At 43.0% G+C, this 18588-nt stretch overlaps 1 protein-coding gene across 2 annotated transcripts in view; it reads right to left on the bottom strand.

Annotated features, from left to right (window-relative positions):
• Positions 1-18588, bottom strand: part of LOC102457221 (formin-F-like) — a 125881-nt gene that overhangs the window by 22727 nt on the left and 84566 nt on the right. Inside the window, exons 6-10 of one of the 2 annotated variants that reach the window (XM_075901165.2) lie at positions 18291-18439; positions 13318-13494; positions 12167-12590; positions 8659-8821; positions 2966-3077 (exon numbers count right to left, since the gene is read on the bottom strand). In XM_075901165.2, coding sequence (XP_075757280.2) covers positions 2966-3077; positions 8659-8821; positions 12167-12590; positions 13318-13494; positions 18291-18439 — 1025 coding nt within the window. The other variant, XM_025187918.3, reaches the window with a different exon arrangement.

The following is an 18588-nucleotide window of genomic DNA, read 5'->3' as shown; positions in this document are numbered from 1 at the left end:
AAACTTCCCCCTCCACACAGACACACAATGCACCTAATTCCAGACATGCAATACTGCTGTTCTTCCTGTTCTGATCATCTTCTAAGCCTGTGGTCCCCAACACGGTGCCCGCGGGCGCCATGACGCCCACGGGGACATTTGCATGCGCCCGCCAGTTGCTCGGGGCTGGCCTGGCCCCGGGAACATGGCGCGGCGCTTGCGGGGAGCGTCGGCCCCGGGTGCGTGGCGCTTGCGGGGGGGGGCCGGCCTTGGGCATGCGGCTATGGGGGGGCCGCCCCCGGGCATGCGGCTATGGGGGGGCCGCCCCCAGGCGCGCAAGTGTCCCCACCCCCTGGCACCCGGTGGGCGAACGGCCACGCCCCCTGGCGCCCGACAACCTCAAAAGGTTGGGGACCACTGTTCTAAGCTATACATTTTATAATATGTAGACAGATGCCCAATGGAGTTACAAAATCACTTTTCAAAAAGCCATATTTAAATCTACACTCTATGGGTTTATCTAGATTACACAGAACAATCAAAAGAGGATATGCAAATCCCACGGGAATTTGTATATCTTCTTCCCATCGCACTTTTGAAAGCAGAGCTTTCGAAAGTGAAAGTCGTTTAGATGCAGCTTTTTCGGTGATACTCCCCCCCATCGAAAAACCACGTAAACCTCATTTTTTGAGGAAGAGCGGCTTTTCAACAAAGGGGAGGAGGATTCACCACAAAAGCTGCATCTAAACTACTTCCACTTTCAAAAGCTCTGCTTTCGAAAGTGCAATTGGAAGAAGATGTGCAAATTGCCTCCGGAAATTTGCATAACCTCTTTTGACTGTTCCACATAGTCTAGATGAGTCCTAAGGGTACATCTACACTGTAACACTATTCTGAAATAACTTAGTCTGAGTCTACACAGCAGGCAGTTATTTCGAAATAGTGTCAAAATACTGTCAAGCTGGAGGACTTCTTACTCTAACTCCTGTAACCCTCATTGTATGAGGAATAAGGGAAGCCAGAGGAAGAGTGCTCTATTTTGAAATAAGTGCTGAGTAGACGCTCCCTATTTCTAAATAAGCTATGCAATTGATGTAGCTCACACCCTAAAGCAGAAGGAGCAGTGTTTTATTAATCTTTTTAAATATCTGCTCCCTTTCCATCCCCAACAATATCTGCACCAAATAAGTCAAAGATGTTCTTGATCAGGAATGAGAAGCATCTGCCTGTCAATTTTTACATGAGAATTCTACGTTCTTCTGTTCAGTGTCTACTTTGCAAGAATGCCGTTAGTTGCTTTCAAGGATTGCTAATTGGATATACCCATCCAGTACCAAACTGATGGCAACATTTTCAGCATCCAAAGACTTCTGGTTCACACTAAAGTGTTTGATGATGATTGTACATTGTTGGCTCATTTAGTCAAGGATTCATAGAAGTTTTTGATCATTTTGCCACCTCTGCTCACTATTTGGGACTCACTGTGAGCTGCAAGATAGAGGTTATATTTCAGTCTGTCGGGAGAGAGCCCAGAAACCCAGTGACATCTGCTGCTGATATAATCCTTAAGGCTGTTGACAAATTCTACCACATTGGAAGCCTACTGTCCTTCATCATAAACGTTGGTGACCATGTAACTACTTGACTAGCCAAACGCCACCACTACAGATTAGGCATTGCAAATGAGGCAGGGATTTAAATATCCAGTGCCTAATTTGCATAAAAATGGACGCCGTGTTTTGCCTACTCAGCACAGGACAATTGCCGTTTTTAAAGTTTTTTTATGAACAAATGTTTTTTCTAGACTAGTCATGTTATGAAAATGGATGATACATGGATACCAAAGATGGTCATCTACAACCAGCTTATTTGTGGAAAATACTCTACTAGCAGTCAGTATAAGTATTATAAAGATATCTTAAAGGCCAACGTGAAGTCAAGGGGTATATCTCTCAGTGATCTAGAAATAATAGCTTAAGGCAGATTGTTCTTGCAGCACACTATTGCATAGGATCTCAAACATTTTGAGAGTCAACGTATCCAGACATTACAAAAAAAGCATAGGATTCTAAAAGAGTGCACAGCACCCATAGATAGCAGATTTTTGTGTGACATCTGCAATCAAATTTGTCAATTGAGGACTGGTTTAGTCACTTACCAATGGTGTCATAGAAGATGAGATCCACCAATCAATGGCTCAATCCACCATTTAAAATTTATGGCAAAAGTACTAAACCCCTGGGATAGGTACACACACATCTGTGTGCATTATGAGGAAGATTCTGAAGGACAAGCATAGAGACTCACAAACTATTTAAAGGGATACTACCTACTTTCTATCACTACAGGTGCTTGTGTCCCATGTGTGCCTTTGAAAATCTATCCATCTGGATACAAATCTGCACAAATTCAATACGTTTAGAAATTTCATATTCAGTGACGAATGCAAAAATCTCTGCCCATTATAAATACTAAGTGTGATGTCCAGAATATCCCATCTGTCCAAAAAAAAAGCCTCCCTAGTTTGCCTCTCTCCAAACCAGAATTCAAAGGAGAACCAGAATTCTCTGTGTATCTCTTCTAAAACAAATAACTAATGGCATAACAAACTAACACTGGATTGGAGGTGTAGTGGATTTTCCCCATAAAGATACTGCTGCTGTGGACATAGGAAATCCCACTAGCCCAATGCATCATCATTTCACTAACTGTGCACTACTCCTAACTATTAGACCAAAATCATGTCTGACTTGCTGTCACTTCTCCAACTCCTGCTTTCCTGAAGACTGAACTGGCAATAGCAAGGTGGCTGCTGATTTCTTTGGGGAATAATGGACAGCAGATATTTATATAAACACCTCTAATTTTCAATGCAGCAGTCAAGGAACATCAGATGCCTGGGTAAACGCTTTCCCTGAATTTCCCTTTATTTGAAGTGAATGAATCTGTTAAAAGATATAATAAAGAATTGAATCCAAAAGGTTACCTTCTTAGTGCTGTAATCTGCTCATCTGTAAATCCGCCACCATCTTCATGTAGAATGTATAATTTTTCTTTCAATTGGTTTGGTTTTATATGGAAACTTTTCAGAAAAATATCTAGGGGGAGAATGATTTTTTGATTACTTAGACATAAATGTACAAGAGAAGGAAAATGCTGAAACATTTCATAGTTACTTTCTTGATAAAATTAGTTTTCACTTAGCAGCCACTAAAAGTTCCGGTGAATACCCCCGTCTTTATATAAGTACAAATAGCTGTAGAGCATCAAAAATCCTTATTATTATTGTTAGAACGCAACCATTGCCTTAGACAGAACTATCAAGACACTGTCAGAAGAAGCACATAAGTGCTTGCTATTAGATATTACTGTTGAACTCAGCCTAGTAGTCCGAGTACACTTACATTTGTTTGGAATAAAAAGCAGCCTACAATTACACACAGATCTTTATTTTACTTCTTGTGGTGCTTTGAAGATCAAAGATACAAACCTTCCATTTATTTTTGTTTTTTAAAGCTCATCAAAGGCGCCAATTGACAGCCCTAGAGACTAGTCATCTGTTTATTCACCAGATAAAGGCAGCATCAATATACGCTTCTCTTGCACTACACTTCAACCCTCCCCTGGAAGGGCCACACTTATGGGTATGTCTCCCCTGCAAAAAGTGTATTCTAAAGTCAGATTAGATAACTCAGGAGCAAATAGCACTGTTGGCATGGAAATTCAACTTTGCAGCTGATGTTCAACTCAACCCAGCCTCTACTGCAGGCTTTAAGTTAAACTGCTAACCTGAGCTGTCATGTCTTCACTACTATTTTAACTTGGGTTTGTTAACTTGAGTTAAGAATGCACCTTTTTAGCAGCATAGGCATATTCTAAGCCCTGGTCTACAGTGGGGAGTTATTTCAAAATAATGCCCCTTATTTCAAAACTAGCAAATTAGCCCATCATAAGACGGGATTTTCAGGTCTCTCTTCCACGTTGGTCTTCTCTCCTGAGCCTCCGGTCTCTCGCTCCGTCTCTCTCTCTCTCTCTCCTCCTCCTCCTCCTGCCTCCCCCTCTCTCTCTCAGCTCTCCTCTGCCTTCTGCCTCTCTCTCCGTCTCTCTCTTTCTCTTCTCTCCCTCCTGCCTCTCACTCTCCCTTTCTCTTCTCCTCCTCCTGCTGTGTCTCTCTTACTCTCTCACCGCTCCGTCTCTCTCTTTCTCTTCTCCCCCTCCTGCCTCTCACTCTCTCTCCGCTCTCCTCTGTCTCCGTCAGGGATGCACGCTCGTCCAGGCCACGACCCCTGGGCATGTACGTCACCACCCCGCCCTCCTTCACCTTCTGCTGTGGCACTTGGCTGACTTCTACACTGCTCAGCCGAGCTGCCGCGCGGGAGCAAGCAGCACAAATGACCTCTCTCTCTCTTCTCCTCTTACTGCCTCACCCTCTCTCTCTCTCAGCTCTCGTCCATCTCCTGCCTCTCTCTTCTTCTCTCTCTCTTTCTCTTCTCCTCCTCCCACCTCTCACTCTGTGTTTCTCTTCTCCTCCTCTTGCTGCGTCTCTCTCTCTCTGTCTCTCTCTCTCGCTGTCCTCTGCCTCCTCTCTGTCTCCTCCGCGTCCTCTTGTCTGCTCCGCTTTCCTCCTTTCGAATCCAGAGTCCTTTCCTGATGTTAGAGACGCACGCTCATCCAGGCCCTGCCCCCTGGCTGTTCCTTCTGAGCAGCTTTGTTGCCTCCTGCCATGGCACTCAGCTGACTTCTGCGCCGCTCAGCTGGGCTGCCACGCAGGAGCAAGCAGAGCAAGCGGCCGTTTGGGCCCCACGCTCCCCATGCAGCATCTCTAAACAGCTGCTTGCTCCCACGCAGCGGCCCGGCTGAGTGGTGCAGAAGTCAGCCAAGCACTATGGCGGGAGGCAACAGCGCCAGCCAGAGGGAACAGCCAGCATTTCAGCATTACAGAATCACAGACATTGGGCTACTATATATATGATAATAAGTGGAGCATCCACACTACCGAGCCCGTTATTTTGAAGTAATAAGCTGATTCTTTTGGAATAAGCTTATTTCAAAATAGTTATTTCATGAGTTATTTACTTTGAATTCAGTTATTTCAAACTAATTCCCTAATGTAGACATGCTAGGAAAATAGTGGGGGGGGGACCCTTTGTGGGTGGGTTTTAATATGCTAGAGCAGGGGTGGTCAAAAGGGCCTCCATGGGCTGGATCCAACATGCCAAGTGGGTGAATCCAGCCCGCGGAGGCCCTGCCACTTCCCCATCCCCAGGCCAATTATGTCCCAGGGGCAGGGGAGCGCGCAAAGTTTCCTCCGCCCTGCCAGGAGTACACGGTGCTTGGAAGTGCCAGACACTCCTGGCATGGCGGGAGGAGGCTTCACACAATCCCCTGCCCCCAGGCCAAGCAGGACCTTTCACCATCAGCCCCCTTTCTTGAAGGACCCAGGCAATGCTGGGTAAGTCTTCTAGTATATCAACATAGTCTATAGAATGGTATAAGCAAATCATTGTGTGACATTTTAGCTTGTAGTAATTTCACTACTGCTTTTTATGTAGCCTATTGTAAAGCTAGGCAAATATCTGGATGAGTTTATGTACTCTCTGGAAGACCTCTGCATACCCTAAGAGGCACACGTATCCCTGAAAAGGAACCACTGCCTAGATGTCCTTTTCTCTGGTTGACTGACAGTACTGCTCTTCTCTCTGGCACACTGACTCATGTAAATAGGCTGTAGAGCAATTTATTTCTTGTACAAGAAACCATGAAATAGCTAAAAACAAATTACATTAAAATATAAGATAAATTAGGCTATAATTCTAGCTATATTTAGGTGATATTGTACACTTTATTATTCTTTCCTGTCTTTCAATTCCTTTCCAACTCTCTCTTTGCTTTGAAAAACATGCACATTTTAAAGACATTGTAACCTAGCAGTTTTTTGATACTCATCTTGTTATTCATTAATTTATTTAAGAACTGTGCTTGCCAGCACTTACTCTGGGATTAATCTAACTTCCTTTTTAGAATCAATTTAATTTTTGATCAAAGTGAAGTCCTATGTAAAAAATATTTGCTGAAACTCACTGCTGGAATTTTAAGGGAAAATTGGTTAAGAAAATGAAGGATAATATTTCAATATAAAGAGTTTCAACAAAAATTGGTGAAAAAAGAAGAATGGCTCTATTTGGAAACCAGAAGAGAGAGATTTTCTAGTGGAAATGGAGATAATTTAGAGAATAAAAATGCTGTTACAGGATATCTTCTTTTATCTCTAACTGCGCTCACTTATCACCCATTTCCTTTAACACATTCAGCTCTTGGACACTGGAAACAATATTTCCAAGACCGTAGTTCAGCTCACGTGTCCCAATTAAAACTATACAACTCTTCCATAATAGATTCTTTTTCTTATCAGTATTCATCTGGGTGAATATCATTACACTTTCAAAATTTTAATTGGCCCAAATTCTTTACACTGATATCATTTCTTTAAACGGTGTTAGCTTGTATACTTTTTTCAATCCATTTCAACTTGTAAGAGAAATCAAATAGCCTCAGAAACAATTGTTCTTAATCCTTGTACAACTATCACTCCTCATTAAGGTAAGTGAAAGAGTGTTTCCCACCATCTTACTAGCAAAGGCAAAATATCCCTTGAACTGTTTCATTAGTTCGTTCCAGTTTAGGTCTTCTGCAGAGCCAATGAGTAGTACCCCAGATTCAAGGAGGAAGGCTCCTGATCTGTCATTTAAACTTGTAGTTCACATTATTAGATTTAACTACTAGTGCCTGTATGGAAAAAAGCCAGTGCTCTCCAAAGGTTGGATAAACTAGATGGCTACGTCTACATTGGCATGATCTTGCGCAAGAACTCGTTTGCGGAAGAGTTCTTGTGCAAAAACTCTTCTAGAAGAGAGCGTCTACACTGGCATGTGCCTTTGTGCAAGAGATGTGCTTTTGCGCAAGAGCATCCGTGCCAGTGTAGACAGTCTCTTGCGCAAGAAAGCTCTGAAGGCCATTTTAACCTTAGGGTTTTCTTGTGCAAGAAATTCATGTTGCCTGTCTACACTGGCCTCTTGCGCAAGAACAGTTGTGCAAGAGGGCTTCTTCCTGAGCGGGAGTGTCAGAGCTCTTGCGCAAGAAGCCCTGATTTCATACATTAGAACATCAGTGTACTTGCACAAGAACACGCGGCCAGTGTAGACAGGCAGCAAGTTTTTGCACAAAAGCGGCCGCTTTTGCGCAAGATCGCACCAATGTAGACGTAGCCGATTACTCCAGCTCTTCATATGTTCATGTTTTAAATTCCACAAAAGAAAGATATTTATTGCATTTTATTAGAAATTTAGAGGAAGTTATGAACAATTGCAGCTTCTCTGAGGCTAGATATGGGGGCAGCTCCACAAACAGGCACCTATGCAACCTTATTTATCAGTTGCATTCTCACATTTCTAAAGCACTCAGAATATTGACTGTTCTGTTGCTTTCCTGACACATTGTATCTTATTCTATTCCCACTGTCCTCTACTAGTAACATGTGGCGTTAGCCTCATGCAAAGCTCTTTAAAGTCAAGTGACATCTCAACATACCACAGGATTGATAATCTGGAGATCCATCTTCCAGGTTTGATTTAGCAGGTCTAGTAAGGAACCACTAAATCAAATGCTGAGGGAGCCCCCATTGGCACCAGTACTCCTCGCTGTTGCAAGGAGTAAGGGAAGTCGATGGGAGCATTTCTCCCATCAACCTCCAGCTGTGGAGATGGTGCCAAGCTCAGCTTAAGATATATCGACACCAGCCACATTATTTACATAGCTGGAGCTGCGTACCTTAAGCCAGCCTTCCAGGTGTAGTGGGCGTCCTGCCACTGATTCCAATGGGCTTTGCATCAGGCCCCATATGCCCATCCTCTGTGACATCATGGTACTAGATGCAATATATCCACAGAGGCACAAAAGAGGGAAAGAGCTCTGCTGTACCAAACTATATATTCACTTCTTAGAGAAAGCCAGGTTCTAAAAATAAAAGGTCAGTTAACAGCAACTGAACTGGCTTTGAAAGCTTGTTTTTGTAGCCATGGAAGACTCTCCTAAAAGAAGGCCAAAACATCAGCAAGAAGAGAGACACTAGGACCCATAGAAAATAGTGGGAAAAGTTTTGGATCATCCATTCCATCCCCCTATCGAATTAGGATTATGCTCTGCGGGACCTGCTCACATGTTTTGTCTAGTCTAGATTTCAGTGTCCAAAGCATGAGGCTTAAAACTAATTCCCTTGTGAAAATCACCTATAGCCAAATAGATCTCTCTCAGAAAGCTTTTCCTGATATTCAGCCTACATTTCTTCTTTTGTCATTGTTGTTGTTCCATCCCACGGCTTCTAATTAATCCTCAGCATCCCAAATAATTCTCCTCTTATTTTGGGGCTTCCACCCTTCAAATATTAGTAAACTATGCCCTTGTCTTCTTCCCAAATCATCCTGGGGGGTAGGAGGAGGGGCATACATGCACATAATCTTTCAGAGTTAAATGTATAGAAATTGGGCCATGCCATCCTAAAATCTCTCTCTAGACATTTACAGGTGAACCTATGTGATACTGTGGTAGCTGTAAATTCAAGCTGCACGCAGGCAGCCTTAGGCATTCCAAATATGTGTGTACCATTCATAGTCTTACACTTACTGAAAGTATGTGCAATTTTTTGATTTAACATAATGGGCCGATTCACTGAAGTTTCGTTGCCTGAAAATACTGTCGTGTCTTGAATGTGAAATTGGTCATAGATTCTAGACTCATCTATTTTTTTCTTATGTAGGCTACATGATGCCCAGATCGACTTGTGAATCTAAAAATACAAGAGCAACAAGATAAATTTAAGACACAGTAATATTACCACAACGTCTCCATACAAACAGCTTCTTTAAATTGCTGTCTTTCTTACATTGGTAAACCCATCATTTGAAAAGACACAGCCAGAAAGAAACTGGCAAGCTCTATGGAAATATCAAATCATTCTGGCTGTGTCTAGACTGCATCCCTTTTCCGTAAAAGGGATGCAAATTAGACACATCGCAATTGCAAATGAAGCAGGGATTTAAATCTCCCCCGCTTCATTTGCATAAACATGGCTGCCGCTTTTTTCCGGCTCGGAGCTTTGCCGGAAAAAAGCGCCAGTCTAGACGGGGATCTTTCAGAAAATAAAGCCTTTTCCGAAAGATCCTTTATCCCTTTTTTTGAGAGGAATAAGGGATCTTTCGGAAAAGGCTTTATTTTCCAAAAGATCCCCGTCTAGACTGGTGCTTTTTTCCGGCACAGCTCCAAGCTGGAAAAAAGCGGCAGCCATGTTTATGCAAATGAAGCAGGGGGGATTTAAATCTCCACTTCATTTGCAATTGCGATGTGTCTAATTTGCATCCCTTTTATGGAAAAGGGATGCAGTCTAGACACAGCCTCTGTGTGTGCCAGGGGATAGCTGCAAATAATCTGCACATGTGATAAGTGGCCATAATGTACTCTCCAATGGGAAGGTATGAACAGTATGGAGTTTTTGACGAATCCTCCCTTTAACAGGAGACAGGCTCCAAATCTCCCATTTGACCCAGATATGCAGCTGAAGCTAGATGCTACCTAGACAAGCATGAGGTTCCCAGAGCAGTGTGTTACAGAGAAAAGCTATCCCCAAGTTCCACCTTTTACCTGGTGTGTACTGTGCTCTCTCGCTCTGCCCTACTCACCAACACCCGCCACAACACATCTCTTTTAGCTCACTTCCTACTATGTCACTAGAAAACACAACACCAGGCACCAAACTGGAGGCTGTAGGTCAAAAGTTGCATATGTTTCCAGGTTTGGGGGGGCCACTAAGACCAATGAAGCTAGCTCAGAATGGGTGAGTTGTCCCAGGTAACGGTAAGGCCCAGTGTTTCAGATCAAAGTACAGTGCCAACAATTCATGGGGAATATTCTCTGTGTGTCTGCTGGCTTGCTGGGAGCAGGAAATTCTGGGCATTTCACAGGAAAGTCTGTTCTCATCTTGTGAGCTTCTGGACATTGGCTCCAACCCAAATAGGCACAGTCAGATAAAGAGGAAGGACAAAGAAACCGGGCTTGATTGGCCCAAAGCTGTGTGCATAGTTTTCCTCAAGGAGGCAACAAGACTAGCAAGTGGAAGGAAAGCCTTCATATGTTATCAGGTGTGGCTTAGGCACAGACTATGTGGCAGTGTAGGGTGTCAAATCATAGGAAGTGTCTGAAGAGCATTACTACTGCTGTTGTTACTCAGCAGCAGGTTTAGTCCTCAACTGCTTTTCTCCAGCTATGAAGTTTAATTCCCACCTCTTCATTTCTGGAATATGTGGCATGTTCGGTCTCTTCCCCATTTATTGTAGATGCACTGGTGCTCTGATGGGCCCCTGAACAATGAATGCCACCAGGGCCAGATGAAAACATACTGAGACCCTAAGCTATATCATGTTTAAGAGGCCTGCTAGCCTCTAGAAAAAAGTGTATTATTCTATCAATGGAAATAGAAATAATAAAGTTTTATATTTGTATATATACCAGTACACAGGGCAGGATGCAACTAAAAACAAGTACATTTTTTTCATTTAGAGGCCTCTCATAAACATAGACTCTAAGCTGTAGTTTACTTAGCTTGTGCATAAATCTGGCACTGAATGCACCACTGCTTTCTCTGAAGCAAATGTGTCACTTAGACAAAGAATTCTGGAGCAAACTAGGGAATTCAAGGCAACCCAAGCTGTGAGTTCACCAGCTCTGACTGAGGAAATGACAGAGACAACAGGTCGTGTGGGCTAAAAGATGCCATTAAGGATGTTAAGGGAGGTTGTGGCATCTCCGTCGCTGGAGATATTTAAGAGCAGGTTAGATAGACATTTATCAGAAATGATTAGACGGTGCTTGGTCCTGCCTTGAGGGCAGAGGACTGGACTTGATGATCTCTCGAGGTCCCTTCTAGTTCTTGTGTTCTATAATTCTATGTGTATGGGATGGGTGAATCTCATCTTTGGTAGATACGGTGATTTCCTGCCATAACTTTGGAAGAATTTATTGAATTCACTTCAAGTATTTTGGGGCTCCATTGTATTAAATGAAAAGTTTATGTATAGTTGTGGGCCAGAACTGTGTGAAACCTCAATCAGAGGGAGGCTTGACAGATGTGAGACCTGGGGTTCAAGGCACTATACTGACCAAAGTGCTACAAAAATGGACTTTTGGAACAGAAAATATTAAGAGATTTTGCAGCAGACTATCTGGAGGAAGGCGAATGCAAATTCCCCTTCTATCGTTATGCAAAAACTCAGCCTTTTGAAACTATGCCCTGAGGAGTGCATAGTCATTGTCTGCTGCTCTCCTGTTATGTGAGGCCAAGATCAAACATCCAAGCTATATAACAGAAAAACATAGTTGTTCTGCTGCTAAATCGGAGATGGCTATGAACTTGAAGCCACAGGGAAAACCCAGTTGTAGGTTTTGAAGGTCTGACGCTTTCCAAAGCCCCAGGCTGGAGTTGAGGTGACCTCTGGTAAGCTTTTTAGCATGCATATTGGTTATTTTATTGTTTTTAATACATTCTTTCTGTAATGCAGCCAGTTACACTGTTCTTAACTCTGGAAAGAAACAAAATCACAGCCACTGGCTGAAAATATCACAATGTGAGCAGGGAATTGGGCAGCCTTTACAAAAATCCAGTCAAAAGAGGAAGAGATGTGGGTCTCTTCCCAAAAAAGGTTATTGTTGAGGAGCTGGGTGCTTAGAGTGGGTGTTCTTGAGAGACCGGGAAGGAGTAAAGCAGGCGCAGTTACCCTGACCAGTGACAACATCTTCAGTTAATGTGCCTATGTATTTTGCCTATTCTCAAAGTTTAAGAAACCAACTGTACACAACTGTCTGTGCAAGATGTGGGTGTACAACTGTCAGAGCAAAATGTGTGTGTAAAACTTCATAACCTATGTGAATGAATATTTACGGCAATCCCACTTGCAAACTGAGTAACTACACATGCAGTTAGGTGACCAGGTTCTTTCATGGAACACTTGCAAGTATAATTACTGGTATAGTACATGAAACACAGTTGCCCAATTGCCCTTCCTGTTATTTTTCTGGAACGTTTGCCCTTCCCACTCCAGCTAATGGATAAATGATGAAAAGCAGTCACTTTGATCCTCACCTTTTCTTGAGGAACAACATCCCAGTGAAAAGCTTTCATTCTTTTCGATGCTGGAGAGAGGTGGGAGGGCTGAGGGAAAGAAGGTGGTGGAGGTGGCATCCCTGCCTGAACTCTGGCAAGCAGAAGCGATGACAAATCTGGGGCTGCTTGTTCTGTGGGGGGAGTAGATTGGAGCGCTGAAGACACACTCAGTACAGCTGCTTCAGAAGCCACAGGGAGACAACGGGCCCCTTCTCTCTGCGTATTTGGAGAGAAGGTGAGTTTTTCATAGACAGCCACTGAGGTGGCTTCGCCAAAGCTTTCCTGCGGTTCCGGGCGATTCTTCCACAGCAGGCAATATCTGCTTATGAGCAATACCCATTCATTCTGGAGCTTGCTAACATCCCCTGCCCTGTTATTCTGGACAGTAAAGGGTATTCGAAACCTAAAATTTAAGAATGACATCTAGATAAACCCAAGACAGTGTAAATAACATGCTGACTAACACAACCACAAGTATTTCTGATTTAAGCAGAACGGTGCTAGACAGCTTTTCTTGTCAAAGAAGACTAGCGCTGCTGACTCTGACCTTTTCAGTCAGAGTTAATTGCTTAGGTTTCTAAAGTTAGAGAGCTGAAGCTTTGCCATATATTGACTTTGTGGTGCAGTTTCCTCATAATTCATCTTCTCCTCATGGAGGAAGATGAGCAATCCCCTCAGTATTACCCTTGTGCTTACAAGCCGGTCAGAAACTATTTTCAATGTCTAAGCTATGGAAGGGTAAATCCCTCCCTGGCCTCTATAGGGATGACTGCATGGTCATTACACAGGTTTAAATGTACGCATTTGACTCCATTCTGTGGTAATTTGAGACCCACGTATGCAGCTCAAACAATGAGAATTCTTGTGGCATCTTAAAGACTAGCCAGCCTAATAAACTTGTTAGTCTTTAAGGTGCCACCAGACTCCTCTTTGTTTTTGCTGAAACAGACTAACATGTCTACCGCTCTTAAATGTATACACCTCTGTTCCCCAATTATTTTTCCACATGGTTTCAACTGCCTGATTATCCCTGTTGCTGGATTCTACTTTTGGGCATCTACAGACATGGTTATTCAATCTTATTCTTAATTGCCCTGTTAAACCAATTATTAATTTCTAGTTATACTTACAAGTAATTGCATTCCTTGGTCTGGACTGAGAAAGTATCATATCCATTCTCTTTAACGACACTCACATTTCCATCTGACAAATTAATTGTCTTTGCTACTGGTTCTGCATTCTTGTTCTCTCCATTGTTGCCAATGCCATATAAACTCAGTTCTCCTTCACGTAGCTGCACCAAATATCTCAAGGACAAAAGAATAGCAATATCAGAACATTCTTCACATAAGCACTGTCAGCATTAGTCTTGGCTCTAAACAGAAGAAGATTCCTTTACTGAGAAGTGTTCATACTCCCATGACACCTTTAATTCAAGGATCTCAAAGCATCTCAGGAAGGCTTAATCTTAACACCAAACCCATAAAGTAGGTGTAGTCAATAGTCACCAGTGTAATGTCCTGACAGGAATCTTACTCTGTACAATGATGATAACCATTCAGTTATGTGTGTGAGTTCCCCTTGTGTGTTGCACTTCCTCTGCAGATAGCCAGCACAGTAGACTGTGAGAGAACTTCCAAAAACCACAAGATTAGATAAAGCAGGACAGCACCCAGCCAGGTTTACTGTCAAACAAAGCAAAGTCTCCAGTTCCCTGGTTCAGATGTTGACTGTTCTGCTAGAACATGAGTGCCGCCTGACAATGTGCTCAGCTCATTTAGTCCTGGGACTCTCTACTGCCCCTTAGCCTGGACAAGGACACCCCCTTAGGATACATTTTTATACATTGGTGCCAACACATTACACATCACTCCTGAGATATCAGGGTGACACCCTCAAAAGTGCATAGATACCACCCACTACTTTGTACACGGTTGTTCAATCAACACATCACTCTCCATCATGCGGTCATCTTAGACCCTAACCTGAACCTGGGTCAGTATGTCCCTGTTATCTGAGGGACGCAATCTGGGACCAAGATGTCTTCTAACAAGGTGCTCTGCTGCCATCCCTCTGGTATGTATTTACGGCTCATGCCTTGTACCTCTTAGATATGAGTGTTTCTGCAATATGAGCTCTGTTCTTGCCAAGTTCTATGAGCAGGACCTGCCTCTGGCTCACAGCTTAACTTTGCTTTACACTAAACACTAAACACTTAACTTTGCTTGACCAATAGGCCTCAGATTAGCCCTGTGATATATGGGATTATCTTTTAGGCTCTCTTCTTACTACAGCAGGCTTTATGACCCCATCTAATATATGGGCAACTGAGGCAAAGGAGATGAATGACTTGCATGATATTACAAGGAACCAATGACAGATCCAGGAGTAAAACCCAGAAGTCTTGATTAACGGGACTACGAACAGTATACATCCCAGTATTTTTGTTACTCCATCTTCCCTACCCCCATCCCCAACTACTTATTTATCTTCTCTGCCTACTGTGTCTTGTCTATTAGATTGTGAAATCTTTGTGGCAAAGACTGTCATCTACTCTATATGGGTATGTCTACACTACCCTCCTAGTTCGAACTAGGAGGGTAATGTAGGCATACCGCACTTGCAAATGAAGCCCGGGATTTGAATTTCCCGGGCTTCATTTGCATAAGCGGGGAGCCGCCATTTTTAAAACCCCGCTGGTTCGAACCCCGTGCAGTGCGGCTACAACGGGGCACGAACTACCGTTACTCCTCATTTCACGAGGAGTAACGGTAGTTCGAACTAGGAAGCCTAGTTCGAACTACTAGTTCGTGCCCCGTGTAGCCGCGCTGCACGGGGTTCGAACCAGCGGGGTTTTAAAAATGGCGGCGCCCCGCTTATGCAAATGAAGCCTGGGAAATTCAAATCCCGGGCTTCATTTGCAAGTGCGGTATGCCTACATTACCCCGCTAGTTCAAACTAGCGGGGTAGTATAGACATACCCTATCTGAGAGAGTCTGTCTGTCTGTTCAAAAACTCCTCCTAAATGGTAAGAGCTCGTGTAATGCAAACAGGTGGAACCAAACCTGGGACTTCTGGAGCTTAGAGCATGAGCCTGTACTGTTTGAGGTAAAAGCCAGTGAACTCTCAGCTAAGGCTGTAGAACACACTCATTCTTATTCTCTGTAAGTGTCTAAGTGCCACTACATGGGACAGTGAACCACACCCAGTAGGTGTGTGGGTTACACTAGGATTGCCAAATTTGGTGTATAGCTTCCACTTATCATAGCTTAAAGCAAGATAAGGGTTTGGTTGTGCCAGGAAAATGGGATGTGCCTGGGATTGCTTCTCATAAAACCATACAGAAAAGACAGAATCACCAGGCTGGTGAAAAGGCCTGGCTGAATACATGACCCTTTCCCTCCCATCCCCCACCCCAACCAAATCTGGGATTGCCCCAGCTCTGAGCCTCCCATCCCCAGCCGTCTTTTGGAGAAGGTGGGAGGGTGCTGAAGCTCCCACCTTACCACCCCATTCTTATGGGGAAATTGCTGGCTGTTCTCTTCATCAGGGAGTGAAGAGACTGTGCACACTCTGGCTGGAGAGTGCAGGGACACACTGGACCTACCCCAGTCAGGGGACATACACCCACCCGGGGCTGTGCCTGCTGAAGCAGCCATGAAGAGGCGCTTCTCACCTGGTCACAAGCTGATGTGGTGAGAGAGGCTGGGGGTTATTCTCTCTCCCAAGGGCAGCCTGCACAATGAACCTCTCATTCCCCAGGCTCACCCCAGTGCAATGATTTACATGAAGAAAAACAAACATAGAGTTAAGGACCCAAGCAATGATGGGTACATCTTCTAGTTTACTGTACTTTGGAATACAGACCTAGCACAATGGGGTTTTGAGACACTTGGCCTCCAGGGACTACTGTAAGTTTTATACGACAACATAAGGCTCAAATTCTTCTGCTCTCAAGACTAGCCTTGGTTCTGACCCACCTCCCCGTTCCCTGACTGTCTCCTCTGCAATGTGGAGGAAGAGAAAATACCCGAGTGAATGCAAGTTAAACTATATAGAAGGAGACATTAAAGGCAGAGAAGGCAGTATTGTCTCGTGGCTAGGGCATTGAACTGGGAGTCAGGAGACCTGGGATGTAAATTTAGCTCTGCCACATAATTGCTGTGTGTCCTTGGGAATGTTTCTTCACCTTTCTATGACTGTTTCTCTCTCACCCTCTCTTTTGTCTATTTAGATTGTAAGCTCCCATGGACTGTTGCACTATCGACAGCCTCTGTCACAAGAAGACCATGATCTTGATTGCATCTTCTAGCCCCTACTTTAATAAAGGTCCTTCTCTAAGGCATTATTTTATTTCTTTATCACACTAACACTAATTTCAATGGTGCTCCCCCCCCCTACTTCTCCCCAAGGTGTGTCAGGTTGATTAAAGGATTATGAGGAATTACTCTAATAGATTTGGAGGTCAGACATGATCATCTAGTCTGACTCCTGCACATTGTAAGCCACAGAACCGCATTTACCCCCCCTCACCCTCCACCCCCATTCCTGTAACAAACTCACAACCTCTGGCTGAGTTACTGAAGATTTAAAGATTGCAAGTTACAGAAAATTCAACCATTTAAATCTGCAAGTGACACATGCTGCAGAGTAAGGGAAAGAAAAATCCACAGTTTTTTCTGACAATCTGTCCCAGGGGAAAATGCTTTTCAAACTCCATTTAGACCTTGAGTATGTGGGCAAGACCCATTAGTCAGAGACCCGTGAAAGAATTCTCTGCAGTAACTCAGAACCCTCCTCATCTTGTATCTCATCACTAGCCATAGGAGCTTAATTTAAACAAGTTTAGTTACTATGGAGAAGAAAACATAAAACAAAATGTAAGTTACAGCTATGCCTACACACTGCGTCAAAGTGATAAGAATTGTTAAATGGAGCTGGCAATTATATTGATCACTTCTTCTTTTAAAACAGGGACTTATGGCTTAATAGGATCACTGGATGTCTCTGCCATTATTTACCGTGCTAAAAAGAAAGAGGATTAATATTATGTGGGAAGCAAGGAAGGTTTTGCCTTGCAAGATAAATAAAAGTCAATTTTTGTTTGTTAGTGAACCTGTTAAATGTAGCATGATAGCAATTCCTAAGATGCTCCTGAGGATATTGTTTATAAGAAACACAGTAGTGACCTTTTAAAAAACAATTAAAATCATTTCCTGGGAATGCTGAAGTCTTCAAGATAATTGCTATGTGCAAATAATTACAATGTTAAATGTTTCCCTTTTTTGCATTATGAGAGGTCTCCATGGGCTCCTCCCCCCCAAATCTTATGACACTGTGGGCACAGAACAAACTGAAGAGGCATTTTCAAGTCTTCACTGAGAGGTCCCTAGTTCAATAATGGTCAAGAGGTAACAAAAAAAGTCATTGTTACCAGCAGATGGCTGTTTAGTGGCCTGTGTTAAATGAATTGGAGGTTGCAGTCTAAATCCTAGCAGATAATTATTTATAGCTCTAAAGTCACCACTCCGTTTAGGGCAGTGGTTTGTCATTTCTGCAGGAAGGCCAAAAGGATGACAGAGAATGAATTACTGGTTGCAGAACAGTCATTTGTTCAGTGAGAGAAAACGTTGTCCTCTGGCAGAGAACTTATGGTACGTACTTACCTTCTTCAGCCGCTGTGACAGAAAATTTACTTACTTTCGTTAGTGGTTGAAAATGGAGTGGTTATAAAGGTAAAAAAGAAAACCATGAAGGTGAAGGAGAAGGAAATTCTCCAGCTCATCTATTAAAGTCACTTTTTTTATTATGTATTATTATTACTATTAATTTTTATTGCAGTAGAATCTAGGAGCCACGGTCATGCATCTGATCTCCATTGTGCTAAGTGTTATTTCAAGCTTACTAATAACGCTTACCTTATGTGTTCTTCATTTCAGATGAACTGAGTCCCTGAATTAGTAAACTAGCATAACATTTCTTGAGCCACACATTAAAACTCTAGTTTTAGATCATTATCAGAGCCTGTGAAAAAGCCATTCACTCCCTTACTGCATTTGAGAGATGGCTGTAATTTCTATAAAAAGAAAAAGATATTTCATACTTCACCCATTTAACGGATGCCAAACTGTCTTGCTGCAAATCCAGCAGTCCTTCATGTATCACATTGCATTTGGCAGGTCCTCCAGCCCAGGACTCTGCAGGTCGCCTATACGAATTACCCTGAGTAACTTTGTTCATCAGGTGTGATATCTGTATAATAAGTGACAGTCACTAGTGTACATTTTACATATCAGCATCCTTGCAGCCTATATTAATGGTTTGGTTTTTTTTTTTAATTTGCCCATTAATAAAATAGTAGAAATTGTCATACGGAAATAAATCAGTGTAGGGAGACATCT

This window comes from Pelodiscus sinensis, chromosome 17 (genome assembly GCF_052426305.1).
Source record: "Pelodiscus sinensis isolate ZL-2025 chromosome 17, ASM5242630v1, whole genome shotgun sequence".
Taxonomy (NCBI): Eukaryota; Metazoa; Chordata; order Testudines; family Trionychidae; genus Pelodiscus; species Pelodiscus sinensis.
The sequence above is the reverse complement of the archived record's forward strand: the minus strand, read 5'-3'. Positions and strand labels throughout refer to the sequence as shown.